Here is a 20,848-nt window from a genome sequence, read left to right as displayed (position 1 = left end):
CCAAAGGATAGGGCATAAGCTGTCTGATCGCGGAGACCCCCGCTATCTCCCTGCTGCACCCAGTGATCATTTAGAGCGGGTGCAGTGCCGGAAGCTCTTGACGTCACGTCCGTCCTCCGCTCGTGATGTCGTGGCCACGCCCCCTCCCATAGACTTGCATTGAGGGGGCAAGGCCATGACGTCATGAGCGGGGCATGACGGTGACGTCAAAAGCCTCCGCCCCGCATCTCCAGTCACCCGGCATGGAGCAAAGTTTGCTGGGGACTTGGATAGGGGATAAGATGTCTAGGGGCAGAGTACCCCTTTAATCTCTTCCTGTTGTCTATGAAGTAAAAGAACAATTGGAACATAATAGTCTTGTAAACATGTATGTCAAAGGTTGGGTCAGGGAGTATGGAGCGGGCTAAGGAGCTGAATCTATCTGTTCACAGCAGGTGCCGGTCGCTAGCACCCGGGAACAGAGATAAAGCTGATCCGAGCCATTAAACCACCTAGATGCTGCAGTCAGTAGATACTGTAGCATCTAAGTGGGTAGCTCCTTCATTCCAGCTCCTTACATGATTGCTGAGGGTCCTACCTGCGAAACATCAAGATAGACACCTTTTACTTTAAATATTTGATCTAAAAATTGACTTAAACGGGCGCTGTCACTTGAGCAAATTTTGTATAGATCAATAGTACAAGCAAATATATACATAAAAAGTTTGTAATATATCTTATTAAATACAAATGCTTCTTTCTCCTGTTGTCAAACGTTTTTCCTTACGTGTCTATGAGGTGGCAAAAGTCCTTTTTTGTTGTGCAACCTTTCCCTTGGGCACCACACTTTACTTAAATAGTTTAGCCCGGATTGCTCCTGTTATGTTGCTTAAAATAGAGCAATGACAAATAGAACTCAGGCGGCAGGACGCCACCCCTTTTGAAGTATAGGACCTGTCATGGCTCACATGTATCATCCAGGTTCTACACTGATCAATGTACAAGTGGTCCCTCAAAATACAATATTAATTGGTTCCAGGATGACCATTGTATGTTGAAACCATTGTATGTTGACCATAACTATATGGAAACCTGGTAATTGGTTCTGAAGCCCCAAAATGTCATTAAAAAATGGGATAAAAAAATGATGACTTAAGAAAAATAAGTCAATGACAAATTCTGTTCAAGTAAGAAAGACATCCTAGAGGCTGTAGATCACTGTCTATGTAGAGGACAGGAGCTTCTTCAGGGTCCTGTACAGTACACAGTCACTGTGAAAAAACGGTGCCCTGAATGTGACCAAACCTCCCTGTACTGTAGGGGGCGCTACCGGACACCAGTCAGTGCAGGCACTTCAGTAAAACAGGGGTTTTACCAGTGAAATGTCCATTCTGATTGGTCGGTCCTTCCAGCCATTGACAAGTTTCACAGATCTGGACTGTCTGTAGTATTGTATGTTGAGTCTGGTTTCAAGTTACAATGGTCCATACCACTGTATGTTGAAAATATTGTAAGTTGAGACTTTGGAAGTTGAGGGAACACTCTATATAATTTTTGGGAAAGGGCTTTTTTAAATGTTGAGCGGGTTGAAAGGAAAAAAAAAAGGATGGTGGGAGCTACTCTTTAAAATTATTGGCACTTGGTCTCTGCAACAGCAAGGGGCGACTTGTCCAATGTTCGCTGACTACACGAAACAGAACCCTTCGTCTTATCGTATCTTCACCTATAAAAATCTTTCACAGTATAAATCTCCCCATAAAATGCCATTGCAAATACTTTACTTCACTCTTCTACGTATGATCGAGCCAGAAAAACATGCTCTATAAAAGAGCATTTCTTCTAGTGCGAGAACCAGATTGTGACATAATGTTTTCCTGAGCAGGGTGGAGTAGTAGAGGGAGTAGATGTATTGGGTTTTCCTACTGCCAAAAAAATAATAAAAAAATGAAGTAAAAAAAACTTGTTTTAATATCAGTTCGGGTGTGTGATCTTCCAGGGTGCTATATGGCTGCAGGTTGTTGCTTTTCTGAATTTCTTTTGCATGGTTTTGGCATCTGCAGCTGATATCAGATGTCTGAGGGCTAAAAGAGGCCACCACATTTTTTAAAAGATTTTTTGGGCTAAGTCAAAATGGCTTTTCTGCCCTTCAGGGTATGGGCATTTATGATGGGTGTGGGTGGCATAGTAGCATATTTGTCACGCAGGACATCATTTGCCTGGGGTATTGAATGTTTACCTTGTGTTTATGTGGCTTTATTCCATCACCCTAATGTTTAACATACAGTATTGGTAAGAAGGTTCAGATTGTGCCCTGCATTTTGGCTCTGCAGTACTTTGGAATAGATGAACTACTGCAGCTTAAAATTTTACGCATCAAATATGTGCAGAATACTGTATGTATGAATACACCCTAAGGATAGGGTCACATGGAGCGCATCCGCAGTGAATTTCATGCACCGGATGCGCTGTGCGAGCTCCCTGCTGTGGCTGAGTACCTACCTCTGTGCGTCTGCTCCTAATGGTGGATTTCCACTGCTACAAGCGGATGCACAAAGCTACCTGGACACACAAAGCTACCTGACTGCCATTGGCGCATCCGCAGCGTGAATACATTTGATTGAAGTACTGATACCTGTACATAGGGCAATTAGGGGGTTGGTGAGGACAGGTGAGATAATGTGCCAGGCTGTGCAGCCTTGACCATAAAATGAGAAATAAAAAGGTGAAGTTTGACAAGCACCATCAGCTCCAATAAAGGTACAACTTGTCTTTATACTCTAGCACAGTGTTTTTCAAGCCAAAGGCTGTCTGGGCATGCGCAGAGTTGTAGTTTTGTCTTTTTTTTTATGATCCTAAAGCGATAGAAGATAAATAAAAAAAGGTTCTTCTTTGTATTCAAGAATAAACCTATGTTCACATGGGTGTAAAATGTACGGAATGTCCTCCAGAAAATACCTGCTGATATTCCGCACATTAAAAAAATATGACGGGCGCTTGGACTGCTCGGAAATGCGCTGTCTTATAGATGGCAATGCATTTCCTTGCTGTATCCGCGGAAAGAATTGACGAGTCTATTCCTTTCCATGGATGCAAGAATCAGAATTTCCGTGCCAGAAACATCTGGTGCGGAAATTCTGCCGTGTGAACAGTGCAGCAGAATCCCGTTAAAAAAAAATCTATGTCCGCACAAGTTCCGTCCCAAGCTTAACCCCTTAAGGACAGAGCGTTTTTCTGTTTTTGCACTTTCATTTTTTCCTCCCTACCTTTAAAAAACCATAACCCTTTCAATTTTGCACCTAAAAATCCATATCATGGCTTATTTTTTGCGCCACCAATTCTACTTTGTAATGACATCAGTCATTTTACCCAAAATTCTACGGCGAAATGGAAAAAAAATTATTGTGCAACAAAATTGAAGCAAAAACGCCATTTTGTAACTTTTGGGGGCTTCCGTTTCTACACAGTACATTTTTCGGTAAAAATTACACCTTATCTTTATTCTGTAGGTCCATATGATTAAAATGATTCCCTACTTATATAGGTTTGATTTTGTCGGACTTCTGGAAAAAATCATAACTACATGCAGGAAAATGTATATGTTTAAAATTGTCATCTGCGTTATAGTAAGGGATAGGACTCAGGACGTACCAGTACATCTTTGGTCCTTAAGGGGTTCAAGGGGTACTCCTCTGCCCTAGTGTTTAGAACATTTTGTTCCAAACGCTGGCTGCGGGGATCATGATGTCAGGCCACGCCCCCTCAATGCAACTCTATGGGAGGGGGCGTGTTTAATAAAACCCTTTGACCACCTGTGTTGACACTGCCACTAAAAGGCTCAGTTTTGAATAGTATGCAGCATCGGTCACGCTGTCAGAGCTATGGAAACAATGACAGGATGCGTGCGGACAGTTTTTGCTGTATTTTGATATATTTTGTTATATAGGCAAAATGGGAAAAATTTTGACTTTTCTGCTACTTAAATATATATATATTTTTTTTTTAACCTTGTTTTTTTTGTTTTCATCTTGGCTGTCTGTTGAGTAGTTTAATTTAAAAAAGAAAATAAACTTTTTTTGATGTCGTTATAAAGATCTTTGATTTCCAATGTAGAGAAAAAAAAAGAGAACAAAAGATACAAGCTCTCGATGTGCCGTTACTCTGGATATGGATATTATTTGTGTAATTATGTGGTGTGTCGCTCACCTGGTTGTGTTGTACTGTGTGCACAACAACATAACTTGCATTGACACAGCTTTTCTGGTGTGTCAGCAGTATTCACCGGGTTCAGCCGCAGCGTACTCTCCCCAGACTCATAGAGAGGGTCCCCTCCAGGAATGCAGTCGTAGTTATTTCCAGGGTTTTTACCTTTTGTTGAACCTTCCTGTATAGAAAAGGGTAACATGGTGAAGAAAATGGAGAAAAAGATGCTGGAGTGGTGCTCCGGGGAAGAAGAAAGTAATACACAGTGTGATCGGAGTAATGATAAAAATAAAAAATAAAAAAATGTATTTGCACGAATACAGACTACGTGTTTCATGTGGTAACACTCTTCGTCAGATCTTTGCAAATGTGACGTTTTTTCGGCATGTTTATGTCCTAAAATAAGTGACAAAATACATCTGCATTTTGGCACATAAATGGCCGAGGAGAAGTTTCTTGCAGTTAATTATAGGTCTGTAATAGTGGCAATACTGAATGTGATCTTAAGGCCATTTTTAGCAGTTAGTGAATTAGTCCACCTGATAGGGGAGCAACTAACTGTAGGGTTAAACAATAAGAAGAAAAAATGTGATCTCAAAAAGCAGGAGGTGCTCAACCCCAAATGTATTTGCCCACTGGCCCCTGTTATTGCCCATACTGCACAGGTAGGTTAGTGTTAGGTCCCGTGCCACTTGAGAAACCTTGGCGTTGGTGTGCGGGCTCAGGTATGTCCTTCATATAAGGATATACTGGTCAATGTCTTAATTTTAACATGAGTTTGAGGGTTAGTCATATGTTACTGTCTACATTTACCACAGTAGTGCACCTTTATTTATGTATAACTGGTGAAGGGTCCAAACTTTTTCTGGGTTATAGCAGCTGAGGGGAATGTACAGTGGGCTCCAATGCTTAATCTGCCTTTGTTTGTAATCTCAGCACTAGAGGGGTTAATTAATAATGCCAGCTATGAACTGACTCGGAGTCAAAACCCCTATATAGCCACTTCCTTACTTTATACCCAAAAAATCTGCTGACAGGGCACTTTAACCCCTTAAGGACCAAGGGCGTACAGGTACGCCTTTGCTCCCTGGTACTTAAGGACCAAGGGCGTACCTGTACGCCCGTGGGAATTTCGGTCCCCGCCGCGCGCCGGGCGGGGATCGCGCCGGGGTGACTGCTGATATCTATCAGCAGGCACCCCGCGCAAATGCCCAGAGGGGTCATTAGACCCCCCCATGTCGGCGATCGGCGCAAATCGCAAGTGAATTCACACTTGCGATTTGCGCCGATTCCGGGTCATACGGGTCTATGGTGACCCGGTGACCCGGAATAGAAGGGGGATCGCGGGTGTCCTAGACACCCACGATCCCCCTGTAGCGATAGGAGTGAGGTGGCAGGGTTGCCACCCCTCCTATCTCTGCTATTGGTGGTCTAGACGCGACCACCAATAGCAGATCAGGGGCGGAGGGGTTTACTTTCGGTTTCCCCGTCCTACCCTCCCACAATAGGCGGGGCAGAACGGGGAAACCGACAGGGACCGGCGCCGAAGATCCACTTACCCATCGGCGACGGCAGCGGCGACGATCAGCGGCGGCAGCGGGCGACGATCGGCGGAAGAAGAGGACGGCGACGCAGCTCCCTGGATCCAACGGAAGCTGGTGAGTTACTTAGCAACATCTGGAGGGCTACAGTCTGAGACCACTATAGTGGTCTCTAAACTGTAACCCTCCAGATGTTGCAAAACTACAACTCCCAGCATGCCCAGAGAGCTGTTTAGGCTTGCTGGGAGTTGCAGTTCTGCAACAGCTGGAGGTCTACAGTTTGAGACCACTGCAAAGTGATCTCTATACTGTGCACCTCCAGATCTTGCAAAACTACAACTCCCAGCATGCCCAGACAGCAGTTTGCTGTCTGGGCATGCTGGGAGTTGTAGTTTTGCAACATCTGGAGGTCCACAGTTTGGAGACCACTATGCAGTGGTCTCTAAACTATAGCTCTACAGATGTTGCAAAACTGCAACTCCCAGCAAGCCTAAACAGCAAACAGCTGTCTCTGCATGCTGGGAGTTGTAGTTGCGATCCCTCCAGCTGTTGCATAACTACATCTCCCAGCATGCCTTTCGGCGATCAGTACATGCTGGGAGTTGAAGTTTTGCAACAGCTGGAGGCACACTGGTTGGAAAATACTGAGTTAGGTAACAGAACCTAACTGAAGGTTTTCCAACCAGTGTGCCTCCAGCTGTTGCAAAAGTACAACTCCCAGCATGCACGGTCTGTCAGTACATGCTCGGAGTTGTAGTTTTGAAACAGCTGGAGGTTTGCCCCCCATGTGAACGTACAGGGTACATTCACACTGGCGGGTTTACAGTAAGTTTTCTGCTTCAAGTTTGGGCTGTGGCAAATTTTTCACCGCAGCGCAAACTCCTAGCCGTAAATTCACTGTAAACGCCCGCCAGTGTGAATGTACCCTAAAAACACTACACTACACATAATAAAGAGTAAAACACAACATATACACCCCCTTACACTGTCCCCCTAATAAAAAATAAAAAACGTATTGTACGGCAGTGTTTCCAAAACAGAGCCTCCAGCTGTTGCAAAACAACAACTCCCAGCATTTCCGGACAGCCACTGACTGTCCAGGCATGCTGGGAGTTTAGCAACAGCTGGAGGCACCCTGTTTGGGAATCACTGGCGTAGAATACCCCTATGTCCACCCCTGTGCAATCCCTAAATTAGTCCTCAAATGCGCATGGCGCTCTCTCAATTCGGAGCCCTGTCGTATTTCAAGGAAACAGTTTAGTGCCACATATGGGGTATCTCCGTACTCGGGAGAAATTGCGTTACTAATTTTGGGGGCTTTTTTTCCTTTTACCCCTTATGATAAAGAAAAGTTGGGGTCTACACCAGCCTGTTAGTGTAAAAAAAAATTTTTTTTTACACTAACATGCTGGTGTTGTCCTTTACTTTTTATTTTCACGGGAGGTAAAAGGAAAAAAAGGCACCCAAAATTTGTAACGCAATTTCTCCTGAGTACGGAAATACCCCATATGTGGGCGTAAAATGCTCTGCGGACGCACAACAAGGCTCAGGAGTGACAGCGCACCATGTACATTTGAGGCCTAAATTGGTGATTTGCACAGGGGTGGCTGATTTTACAGTGGTTCTGACATAAACACAAAACAATAAATACAGATATGTGACCCCATTTTGGAAACGACACCCCTCACGGAACGTAAAGAGGGGTATAGTGAGCCATAACACCCCACAGGTGTTTGACAAATTTTCATTAAAGTTGGATGGGAAAGTGAAAAAAAAAATAAAATTCACTAAAATGCTGGTGTCACCCTAAATTTTTCATTTTCACAAGGGAAAATAAAAAAAAGCCCACCAAAATTTGTAACCCAATTTCTTCTGAGTAAGAGCATACCCCATATGTGAATGTAAAGTGCTCTATGGGTGCACTACAATGCTCAGAAGAGAAGGAGCGCCATTGGGATTTTGAAGAGAAAATTTGTCCGGAATTGAAGGCCACTTGTGTTTACAAAGCCCCCATGGTACCAGAACAATGGACCCCCCCCCATATGTGTCACCCCATTTTGGAAACTACACCCCTCATGTAATGTAATAAGGGGCGCAGTTAGCATTTATGCCCCACAGGTGTCTGACAGATTTTTGGAACAGTGATCCGTGAAAATGAAAAATGTAATTTTCCATTTGTACAGCCCACTGTCCCAAAGATCTGTCAAACGCCAGTGGGGTGTAAATGCTCACTGCACCACTTATTAAATTCTGTGAGGGGTGTAGTTTCCAAAATGGGGTCACATGTGGGGGGGGTCCACTGTTCTGGCACCACGGGGGGCTTTGTAAATGCACATGGCCCCTGACTACCATTCCAAATGAATTCTCTTTCCAAAAGCTCAATGGTGCTCCTCCTCTTCTGAGCATTGTAGTTCGCACGTAGTGCACTTCAGGTCCACTTATGGGGTACCTCCATACTCAGAAGAGATGGGGTTACAAATTTTGGGAGGTATTTTCTGCTATTAACCCTTGCAAAAATGTGAAATTTGGGGGGAAACACACATTTTAGTGAAAAAAAATTTTTTTTTTTTTTACATATGCAAAAGTCGTGAAACCCGTGTGGGGTATTAAGGCTCGCTTTATTCCTTGTTACATTCCTCAAGGGGTCTAGTTTCCAAAATGGTATGCCATGTGTTTTTTTTTTGCTGTTCTGGCACCATAGGGGCTTCCTAAATGCGACATGCCCCCCGAGCAAAATTTGCTCTCAAAAAGTCAAATATCACTCCTTCTCTTCGGAGCATTGTAGTTCGCCCGTAATGCACTTCATGCCAACTTATGGGGTACCTCCATACTCAGAAGAGATGGGGTTACAAATTTTGGGGGGTATTTTCTGCTATTAACCCTTGAAAAAATTTTAATTTGGGGGGAAACACACATTTTAGTGAAAAAAAAAATATTTTTTTTACATATGCAAAAGTCGTGAAACACCTGTGGGGTATTAAGGCTCACTTTATTCCTTGTTACGTTCCCCAAGGGGTCTAGTTTCCAAAATGGTATGCCATGTGGGTTATTTTTGCTGTTCTGGCACCATAGGGGCTTCCTAAATGCAACATGCCCCCCAAAAACCATTTCTGAAAAACGTACTCTCCAAAATCCCCTTGTCGCTCCTTCGCTTCTGAGCCCTCTACTGCGCCCGCCGAACACTTTACATAGACATATGAGGTATGTGCTTACTCGAGAGAAATTGGGCTACAAATATAAGTATACATTTTCTCCTTTTACCCCTTGTAAAAATTCAAAAATTGGGTTTACAAGAACATGCGAGTGTAAAAAATAAAGATTGTGAATTTTCTCCTTCACTTTGCTGCTATTCCTGTGAAACACCTAAAGGGTTAAAACACTTACTGATTGTCATTTTGAATACTTTGGGGGGTGTAGTTTTTATAATGGGGTCATTTGTGGGGTATTTCTAATGGGAAGACCCTTCAAATCCACTTCAAACCTGAACTGGTCTCTGAAAAAAAGCGAGGTTCAAAATTTTGTGAAAAATTGGAAAATTGCTGCTGAACTTTGAAGCCCTCTGGTGTCTTCCAAAAGTAAAAACACGTCAATTTTATGATGCAAACATAAAGTAGACATATTGGAAATGTGAATAAAATAAAAAAAAAATTTTGAATATCCATTTTCCTTACAAGCAGAGAGCTTCAAAGTTAGAAAAATGCTAAATTTTCTAATTTTTCATCAAATTTTGGGATTTTTCACCAAGAAAGGATGCAAGTTACCACAAAATTTTACCACTATGTTAAAGTAGAATATGTCACGAAAAAACAATCTCTGAATCAGATTGATAACTAAAAGCATTCCAGAGTTATTAATGTTTAAAGTGACAGTGGTCAGATGTGCAAAAAACGCTCTGGTCCTAAGGTGTAAAATGGCCTGGTCCTTAAGGGGTTAAAGGAAACCTTTTGCCTACTTTGCAGACATTCTGTAACCTCTTGTATCTGTAATAAGGATTTTTTTTAAACAGTTGTTGACCCTTTGTGTTCTTTTTTTCTCTACGCTCCCTCTTCTAGGGTCCAGAACGTGCGGTTCAATGTGGACGTATTCTGTTTTGAAAGGAAGGCCCAAACATTGCTATGAAGGTTTGACTGACTCAGATTAGCCATCCATACGGGTAACGGGAGACGATACCATGTATCAAGGTACGTTTATACACGTTTGAATGGAGTTTTTATGATTTTATGTTATGTCAATCAAAATGTATCGTTTCGTCTGCCTCATCCCCACCATTGACCTATATGCCTTGACCTATAACCACCCTCAAGGGGAGTAACTCATTAATAAGTGACCCTATTTGTATGAGAATTGATCTCTGTGTTTGATGCTTGAAAAAGAAACATTGCACTTTATGTATTTATTGGATGAGTGAAAAAATATCATGTTTTTGCACCATATTTCTGGAGTGCTTCTTTGCCTATTTTTGGAGGTTGGAGTACATGAGACCTTGGTCAGGTCTTTTAGCGAACTGAGCACCCGCTTTGTCCATGGACTAGATGTCCCAGTACTGTGATGCTTTAATATTTTTTAGTTGTACAGCATTTTGTAGGTGTTTCCCCTGTTTATGGTAGTCGGCTGAAACACTTTTTTTTTTTTTTATTTGCAATTTTATGAAGCTTCTTATTTAGGTTTTCTGTCCTTTTTAAAAGCAAACCCAAAGCTTCTTTATTAGTACAGATATAGTATGTGGTTCATTTTTTATATCCCTCCGTGCCCTGAAGGAACTGTTTAAAGGGGTACTCAATTGTGGCAAAAAAATTAAATTAAATAAAATATAAACAGTGATCCCTCAACTTACAATGGCCTCAACATACAATAGTTTCAACATACAATGGTCTTTTTTGGACCATTGCAACTTGAAACCAGACTCAACATACAAGGCTATGGAATCTGCAAAACGTCTCAATGGCTGGATGAACCAACCAATCAGAATGGGGCATTCACTGGTAAAACACCTGTATTACTGAAGTGCATGCACTGACTGGTGCCTGATAGCGCCCCCTACAGTAAAGGGAGGTACTACATGTTCTGTACTACTTTTAACCCATGCCATGGTTAGCTGCTCCTTTGGACACCAGGTAAGGGCAGCTCCATGTTACTTTTTTAGGACACTGCATGTACTGTACGATACCCTGAAGAAGCTCCTGTCCTCTACATAGACCAGTGTTTCCCAAAGAGGCCGCCTCCAGCTGTTGCAAAACTACAACTCCCAGCATGCCCGGACAGCCTTCGGCTGTCCGGGCATGCTGGGAGTTGTAGTTTTGCAACAGCTGGAGGCACCCTGGTTGGAAAATACTTAACTAGACAGTGATTACAGCTCCCAGCAAATCTTTCTTACTTTTTTATGTAAGAATTTGCTTTATCTATATTAGTTATCTACTTATTTTTATCTAATCCTCACTTTTTCCTATTTTTGGATGACATTTTGGGGCTTTAGAACCAATTACCAGGTTTCCATGAGTTATGATCTCAACATACAATGGTCTCAACATGCAATGGTCGTCCTGGAACCAATTAATATTGTAACTTGAGGGACCACTGTGTATAACAAAAATAGCCATACTCCCTTACCCCCTGATCACCCTCCGGTCCTGCTACAGCTGCTGTTCATCTGCTTCTGATCTCACCCCGCTTGCCATTTCTGACTGAGACGAGAGCTTGGAGCAGAACTTTGCCCGCTTCGCTAGTCACTGACCACAGCGCCGTCCGCAACTGGCAAAAGTGATTAGCAGCGGTGGACTGGAAACAGTTAAATAAGAGCAGCAGGGTGACCGGTATACATTTCTTGCCCACACCAGCATACCCCTTTTTAAATAGTTGCCAACTTGATGTTTCGTTCACAAGAAACCTTGATGTATCGCTGTTTGTTTTACAACCGATCATGTGTACTCTCATCAGGAAATGAGGCTTTGTTATAAAGACAACGTTTACTTTGTTGTGAGGCATAAAATGCTTGTTGGGTACACAGCCATGTGATCTTTGAGTCAACACAGAGCAGTAATACAGCGCCCTTAAAGGGGTATTCCAGGCAAAACCTTTTATATATATATAAACTGGCTCCGGAAAGTTAAACAGATTTGTAAATTACTTCTATTAAAAAATCTTAATCCTTCCAATAGTTATTAGCTTCTGAAGTTTTCTGTCTAACTGCTCAATGATGATGTCACGTCCCAGGAGCTGTGCATGATGGGAGAATATCCCCATAGGAACTGCACAGCTCCCGGGACGTGAGTCATCAGAAAGCAGTTAGACAGAAAACAACAACTCAACTTCAGAAGCTAATAACTATTGGAAGGATTAAGATTTTATAATAGAAGTAATTTACAAATCTGTTTAACTTTCCGGAGCCAGTTGATATATAAAAAAAAGTTTTGGCCTGGAATACCCCTTTAATGTTGGCCCATATGCCTCAGGTTTCATTCAGACGTTGCCTCTGTTGGATAGTCAGTGCTCTGTCAGATGGTTTATTATGGCAGTATTCTTGTCTAGGACACTTAGAGGAGAATATATTGGTAATAGATTGGCTGTAGAGCATCCTATGACTCTGTGCGCCTGGTTTGGCGGTGTTCATGACACCTTAGACCAGTGTTTTCCAACCTGGATGCCTCCAGCTGTTGCAAAACTACAACTTCCAGCCTGGCCAAGTGTGATTTTGTACATTATTTCTGCATGGTAAGGTTCTGATGGAAACTGGTTTAATGGATGGTTGCCAGAAAATGTGGATATAGATTTATTTATTTTTTAGTTTCATTTTTGATAATTACCTATTACTATGTTTTACTGCCCGCATCTGATGTGAGCTGAAAATGTGCAATGAAAAACTGCAAGATTGTAGTGTAGAACGTTGGTGACATTTGAGCTAGGACAAACATATTGGGGGAGATTTCTCAAAACCTGTGCAGAGGAAGAGTGGTGCAGTTGCCCATAGCAACCAATCAGATTGCTTCTTTCATTTTCCACAGGCCTCTAAAGAGGCCTGTGGAAAATGAAAGAAGCAATCTGATTGGTTGCTATGGGCAACTACACCACTCTTCCTCTGCACAGGTTTTGATAAATCTCCCCAATTCTGATTTTTTTAAAAGGGATTATTCCCTATCCATAGAATAGAGCAGTGTTTACTAACCAGTATGCCTCCAGCTCTTACAAAACGCATGCTGTAAGTTGTAGTTTTGCAACAGCTGGAGGCATACTGGCTGGTAAACACTGCATTTGAGCATTAGTAGCTGATTGGTGGGGGTCAAATCGCTGGCACCCCCCCCCATCGATCACAAAAATGGAAGTGAAACGTCTTCGAACGAATTCTCTGTGGGGCTTTTAAACTTTTCAATTTAAAAACTTTTTTTTTTAAACTTATTTAGCTCTCTCTCTCTCTCTCTGTCTCTCTCTCTGTGTGTCTCTCTCTCTCTGTCTCTGTCTCTGTCTCTGTGTCTCTCTCTCTCTCTTTCTCTCCTCTCTTTCTCTCCTCTCTTTCTCTCCTCTCCTTCTCTCCTCTCTCTCTCTCTGTCTCTCTCTGTCTCTCTCTTTCTCTCCTCTCTTTCTCTCCTCTCCGTCTCTGTCTCTGTCTCTCTCTCTCTGTCTCTCTCTCTCTCTCTCTGTCTCTCTCTCTCTTTCTCTCCTCTCTTTCTCTCCTCTCCTTCTCTCCCCTCTCTCTCTCTCTCTCTCTCTCTGTCTCTGTCTCTGTCTCTGTCTCTCTCTCTCTCTCTCTCTCTCTCTCTCATTATATGACATATGTGTCAAGACCAACAATCTCTTAAAGGGGCAGAAGTACACATCAACCCAATATGCGCCTTTTGCTCCGGTTGGTATACAGGTTGGCAGTTCCTTCTTACTTCTTACCCATATTCTTTTGTTCTAATCTAGAAATTATAGTCTCTGGCTCTTTGGCCCAGATTTAATCATCTTAAACCCGAACTGTCTGGTTTTGCCCTGAACAACCAATCTCTGATCATTTTACCAGAGGTTGTTAAATTATGGAGTCCGAGCTCTGATAAGTTGTTATAGGGAAACCAAACAGAACAGTGAGTCTGGGCCTTTAAAATGATTTTATTTATTTATAAAGACAGGTTTGCCCTAAATGTGATGTGTTAAGAGGACCTGTTGCCTACTTGCTGCCCTCCTGGGAAGTATCCTGCAGTAGTGACTCATGTCACTGTGTCTTCTATGTGTGCTTATGGCGGAGTATGGTGATACATGAAGTTTATTAGTTGCAGCCCGGATTCCAGATTCCTCCCTATTTCCTAAGAATATCTGTTGTAAATTATTTGGTACAAATTTGCAGCAAATTTCTTGTGGTAAGTTCACACATGAGTATTTTGCTGCTGATTTTTTGTAGCAAAATATGCACATGTGAACTTACCCTTAGGGTTCGTTCACACGTGCAGATTGGCTTGCGAACTCCCAGCATGTTTCCCCGCTCCAAGTTTGTATGGGGGAGGGGTCTCTGCAGGCTGTCTGCAGCAGATTTTCGGCAGCAAAAATTCTGCAGTGGAAAATCCGCCGCAGACCCTATTGACTTCAATGGGGTCTGCAGCGGATTTTCCCCAGCAGAATTTCCTGCAGAGAGCCCGCCCCCATTTAAAACACACCCTGGAATCCATCCATGTGAACGCACCCCAAGGGTCTGTTTACAAGGGCGTATTTTGGGTGGAATTTCCTGCAGCATATTTGCTGTGTAAAATCTGCAGCAGATTTTACTACCATTGACTTCAATGGGTCCAAGAAAAGTCAGCAAATCGGCCACTATTGCAGATCGTCTGCTGATCATTGAAGTTATTGGTAGCAAAATCCACTACAAACTTTCTGCAACAAACATGCTGCAGAAAATCCGCCCATGTGAACGGACCCTTATATAGATTTTTATGTGGATGTGCTGTGGATTTTACTGCTGTAACACTGAAGGGGTGAAATTCATGGTAAATATGCAAAAGGCAGACTGCAAATTTTAAAATCCAAACTACAACTCCCAGGCTGTCCGGCACCCTGGTTGGGAAACACTGGCTTACAGGATCAGGATTGTGTGTGTGTGTGTGTGTGTGTGTGTGTGTGTGTGTGTGTGTGTATGTATGTATGTGTGTGTGTGTGGTGTGTGTGTGTATATATGTGTGTGTATATATATATATATATATATATATATATATATATATATATAAATTGAATATCCATTCGGTTGTTACATTATCATTAGATCATGTTCACACTGCTAAGGGCTCGTTCACATGGCCGCCTGCTTCGTCAAAAAATGCCCGTTCTGCAATCCGTTTATTACTTTTGCAAACTGGTTGCAAAGGGCTGTAAAAGGATCCCATTTTTACAGTCCTTTATCACCTGTTTGCACCCGTTTTTTTTTTTTTTTTATCATTTATTTTTGACGGCAAAAGACGTTGAATGCAGAATTTTTTGGGCCGTCAAAAATAACGGGTGAAAAACGGGTCTTTAAAATTTTACATTGATGTTTATGGCAAACGGAGGAACCTGTATTATCATCCGTTTGCCCCTGGTTTATACTATCCATTATTACTTATGAGCATGCTCAGAAGAGGTTAAATCAGCAGACTCCTGCAGTGTTGTGGGACTACTACTACTCCAATCATGGAACCGACTTGTTTCCATGATGGGAGTAGTAGTTCCCCGGCTGTGGGAGTCTGCCTGTGGCTGGGGAGACTATATTAGTGCTTGTACTACAACCCCCATCATGGAACAGAGTCTGTTCCATGATGGGGGTTGTAGTACAGGGGCTGAGGGTTTGATTGCATCGGGTCTCACTTCTAAAGCAGGGGGCATGATCCGTGACCCTGCAATGTATCCTGTGTTTTTACTTTCATTTTTAAATGCCCCGCCGGGAGCCCTGAATGGCTGGTACTGAGGAGCCATTCAAGGCCCCCGGTGGTGTTTTTAAAATGAACATTGTGAGTAGCAGGGGGGCCATATCTATATTAAAAGCACCGTGGGGGAGCAAGATATATAGTGCTGCAGGGGGGGGGGGGGGGGGCAGACGTAAAGCCTGTATATCTGGCCCCCCAGCGCATTTATAATATGCCCCCCGCAGCACATTAATAAACATATGACCCCCACCGGCGCATTTATAAATATATACCCCCCGCAACGTATGTATAATGTTCCCCCAGCAGGGCATTTGTCATAATATGCCACCGCACTGCTATATGTGAAAAGTATATCTAGCAGCAGCGCATCGGGCCAGCAGCCGCCCGGACTGATGATGCTGATACAATACTTTTCACATATAGAGCTGCGGTGGCATATGTAAACAGGCGGGCAGATAACGCTATATGTCTGCCCCCCCTATGTATGAAAAGTATTGTATCAGCATCATCGGGCCAGCCGGCTGCTGGCCCGATGCTCTGCTGCTAGAATACTTTTCACATATAGCGCTGAGGTGGCATATCATGACAAATGCGCTGCGGGGGGGGGGCACATTATATATACGCTGCGGGGGTATATATTTATAAATGTGCCGGCGGGGGTCATATCTTTATTAATGTGCTGTGGGGGGATAGATATATAGGCTATATGTCTGCCCCCCCCTGCAGCGCGATATATCTTGCCCCCCCCCCCCCACAGCACTATATATCTTGCCCCCCCCCACAGCGCTTTTAATATAGATATGGCCCTCGCTGCCACTCACAATGTTCATTTTGAAAACCTTGGCGGTAGCCCTGAATGGCTCCTCGGTGGCTGCCATTCAGGGCTCCTGGCAGTGGATTTAAAAATGAAAGTAAAAACACAGGATGCATCGCAGGGTTGCGGAGCATGCCACTCGCTCCCCTGTTTAATTACTTCTGATCGCATCGGGTCTCAGAAGTGAGACCCAGTGCGATCAATCCCCTGTACTACAACCCCCATCATGGAACGGAGTCTGTTCCATGATGGGGTAGTAGTACAAGCACTAATGTAGCCTCCCCAGCTGTCTGCTCCTCCTGCAGCCAGGGATTTTCTACTCCCATCATGGAAACAAGTCTGTTCCATGATGGGAGTAGTAGTATTCCTGGCTGCGGGAGACTGTAGGTGGCTGATTTTTATAGTAACGGATGAAAAATTGATACAAAAGGATGCCACAGAATGTCATCTGTTTGCATCCGTTGCTAGTATGATCCGTTTAGGAGGCAGTGACAGGAGAAAAGTGGGACGGAAGTAAACGGCCATGTGAACCTAGCGTAAAATCTGCAGGGATTTTAATATAGAATCTGTATGAGTTCTGCATCCTAATCAGTGTATTTTCACATGGAAATTTGTCTCCCAATGACGTGCAGAACTACCGTACTTGTGTGTTTAAAAAAAAAAAAAAAAACCATGCCGGAGATATTTTTATTGCCTACAAAAACATGTAACCTATTTTTGCATTTCTGCATGGAATTACTGCAGATTTCTCTCACTGTTAATAGATCCTATAGGTAATAAATCCTTCTCTGAAATGTATGCAGGTCTTAAGGCTAATGTTCACACTGCAGAATTTCTGCATGGAATTCTGCATGAAAATTCTGCAGTAAATTCCACAGAAATTAATTGCCCGTTCACTTCAATGGAATTATATTGAAGTGTATTTTCATGCGGAATGCAGAAATTCTGGCGTGTGAACATAGCCTTACATTTACCCTGTGAACCAGCCCTCCGTCATGCTGAATAAAAAGTTACTAGCCTACAGCTGGGTCTAGAATTTGTGTGGTTCTACAGTACTTCATGTTGGTGCCTATTTCCATTTGTAAACTGGTTACATTCCTTTATTTAATTGAAATTGCTCTAGCCATGGCTTCCACTGGCTGGTATGCTGCTTGTCTTGATTTTTTGGATGCCGGGCGTCCTCTTTCCTCATGTGATGTCCCAGTACCATGCATCTCACAGTCCTATCAGCTTGAGTCCCTGCACATCCCCAGGGCTCACCTGCATTGTACCCCATAATGTAATTAATTGTATATTATGTGTAAAGGACCATTCATATGGTCACATAGTTATTGATCACATGATAATGGTTGTCACTTGCTAAAGTCACATGTTTTGTTAACCAAAGAGCACTAGGGGACCAGATGACCCGCAGCTAGCCTATGGGCTCCTTGCTCAGCCCCCTTTATAAGAGGGGGAGGTACTACAATCTCTCTCTTGTGATTCACTTTATGCTGAAGTCAAGTCCAGTCCAGACGTCTCAGGGCCAGTGTCCGGCACATCTGGAGGCCTCAAGCCTAAATTACAGCCACAAGTCAGTAAGTCAAGTCATCTCTGTCTGCTGTCACTACCTTCAGTCAAGTCAAGTCAATTATAGTCAGAGTGGCTGTCCTAAAGTCTGTCAAGTCACTGCAAATCCCAGCAAGCTGCGAGGTCCCCTGTGTTACTGGTCACCTCTCTGGGATCCTGGCCTAGCTGTAAAGACTGTACCATCTGTCTACCTCAGTAAAACTACCGTTAACCTTAACCTGGCCTTTTACTCTTATTTGCCCTGCCTAACTAGGACTAGCGGTGCTACTGTTCGAGTGGTTCTCGGTAAAATCACGCCCTGGCGTCACGAACATGTAGGGGTTGACACCCACGTTGCAGTTGCCCATAGTAACTAATCAGATCGCTTCTTTCATTGTTAAATGAAAGAAGCTATCTAGTTGCTATGGACAACTGCACCGCTCTTTCTCTACACATGTTTTAAAAAATAGTGCCCAATATATCTTTTTATCCTGTTGAACTTAGTGGACATAAGTGTGTCTCCCAGACTGGTGTGTCTCTTGTGATGCTATACCATGGTCTGGGTACTTACCTATCATTACCGACCAACCTGGTACAAAAGCCTGAGCTGTATTTATTGTTGTGTAGTGTTGTCTGCAGTAGAGGAAGCGATGTGTCATTATGGAGTGTAATAATCCTATTGTTTTACATTCGCATTATTCTTTCTTTCCAGACTGCTGCTTGGTGATTAGTGATACATGCTGTTCTTTTGTTTGCTGGGTGTGTTAGCTTTTTGTAATTTAGTTCTCGTCACTTTCATCTAATTATATTGTGGAACCTGCTTATTTTCTACTTGTATTCCCTTCGCTTTTCCTTGTGAATCTGCACAAGATTTTCAGATTCTTGTCTGCCCATGCAACACCTATATTTTCCATAATTGCAGTTTTTTAGATTCTTTTATGTCTGAGATTTCAACTGGACTATGTGGACCAATAACAGTACGGTCAATGGCTTACCTGAGAAATAGCTTAGAACCAGCTTGTACAGTACAAATCCTTTAAAGGGGTACTCCGGTGGAAAACTTTTTTTTTTTAATCAACTGGTGCCAGAAAGTGAAACAGATTTGTAAATTACTTCTATTAAAAAATCTTAATCCTTCCTGTACTTATTTGCTGCTGAATACTACAGCGGAAATTATTTTCTTTTTGAAACACAGAGCTGTCTGCTGACATCACGAGCACAGTGCTCTCTGCTGTCATCTCTGTCCATTTTATGACAGAACAGCATGTGTTTGCTATGGGTATTTCCTTTTACCCTGGACAGTTCCTAAAAATGGTCAGAGATGTCAGCAGAGAGCACTGTGCTCGTGATTCAGCAGACAGCTCTGTTTCAAATGGAAAAGAATTTCCACTGTAGTATTCAGCAGCTAATATGTACAGGAAGGATTAAGATTTTTTAATAGAAGTAATTTACAAATCTGTTTAACTTTCTGGCACCAGTTGATTTAAAAAAATAAATAATTTTCACCGGAGTACCCCTTTAAGGTGAAAAAGGGCTGTGTCCTTAAGGGGTTAAGGACCAAGGCCCATCTTTCAAATCTGACCTGTCCCACTTTATGTTGTTATAATTTCGGGACACTTTAACTTATCAAAGTGATTCTGTGAATGTTTTTTCGTGAAAAATTTTACTTAAAGGGGTACTCCCGTGGTAAACTTTTTTTTTTTTTTTTTTATAAATCAACTGGTGCCAGAAAGTTAAACAGATTTGTAAATTACTTCTTTAAAAAAAAAAAAATCTTAATCTGTATACTAGAGAGGAAATATTTTTCTTTTTGGAACATCATGACCACAGTGCTCTCTGCTGACATCTATGTCCATTTTAGGAACAGTCCAGGGCAGCATATGTTTGCTATGGGGATTTTCTCCTGCTCTGGACAGTTCTTAAAATGGACAAAGGGGTCAGCAGAGAGCACTGTGATCATGATGTCAGCAGGGCACTGAGGACAAGCAGGGCTTTGCGCACTGAGGACAAGCAGGGCTTTGCGCACTGAGGACAAGCAGGGCTTTGCGCACGGAGGACAAGCGGGGCTTTGCGCACGGAGGACAAGCGGGGCTTTGCGCACGGAGGACAAGCGGGGCTTTGCGCACGGAGGACAAGCGGGGCTTTGCGCACGGAGGACAAGCGGGGCTTTGCGCACGGAGGACAAGCGGGGCTTTGCGCACGGAGGACAAGCGGGGCTTTGCGCACTGAGGACAAGCGGGGCTTTGCGCACTGAGGACAAGCGGGGCTTTGCGCACTGAGGACAAGCGGGGCTCTGCGCATTGAGGACAAGCGGGGCTCTGCGCATTGAGGACAAGCGGGGCTCTGCGCACTGAGGACAAGCAGGGCTCTGCGCACTGAGGACAAGCAGGGCTCTGCGCACTGAGGACAAGCAGGGCTCTGCGCACTGAGGACAAGCAGGGCTCTGCGCACTGAGGACAAGCAGGGCTCTGCGCAGTGAGTCTCTCTGACACACCACTGGCTCACACAGCAGGGTGATTGACAAGCCAGGTGCCTGCACAGACCCCTGCTTGTCCTGTCCTCACTTCCTGTATTTGGACTCCTCATAGAGACACACAGGCAACAGCTGCAGGGACAGCATTTTTTTCACCCAAAAATACACACATTTTTTTTAATCAATGTATATTACAAATATACATATAATGGTATTATCTACATTATATAAAAAGTTGTTGTTGGTGACAGGTACACGTTAACGTATAAACTTTAAACATCATTTAAAAAAAAAAAAGACAAAAAAAAGGGCCATATTTAACTGTTAAGTTAAAGTTAAGACTAAACTTAAGAAGTAGCTCAGGCTGTTTGATAAATCTGTCATATTTTTAGACTGCCCAGCTCAAGATTAGAGCAACTTTTAGTTGACTTTATGC

The 20,848-nt window shown here is 43.1% G+C and overlaps 1 protein-coding gene across 4 annotated transcripts in view; it reads left to right on the top strand.

Annotated features, from left to right (window-relative positions):
- The window catches only part of ST3GAL6 (ST3 beta-galactoside alpha-2,3-sialyltransferase 6), a 179,944-nt gene that overhangs the window by 37,076 nt on the left and 122,020 nt on the right, over positions 1 to 20,848 (top strand). For all 4 annotated transcript variants that reach the window (XM_056559307.1, XM_056559306.1, XM_056559309.1 and 1 more), the window contains exon 2: positions 9,773 to 9,901. In XM_056559307.1, coding sequence (XP_056415282.1) covers positions 9,892 to 9,901 — 10 coding nt within the window. In that variant the 5' untranslated portion in view covers positions 9,773 to 9,891. The remainder of the gene's footprint in view (positions 1 to 9,772; positions 9,902 to 20,848) is intronic.

The sequence above is a fragment of the Hyla sarda genome, chromosome 2, assembly GCF_029499605.1.
Source record: "Hyla sarda isolate aHylSar1 chromosome 2, aHylSar1.hap1, whole genome shotgun sequence".
In the NCBI taxonomy this organism is placed as follows: Eukaryota; Metazoa; Chordata; class Amphibia; order Anura; family Hylidae; genus Hyla; species Hyla sarda.
Note: the sequence above shows the minus strand (reverse complement) of the source record. Positions and strands in the feature narration are given on the sequence as shown.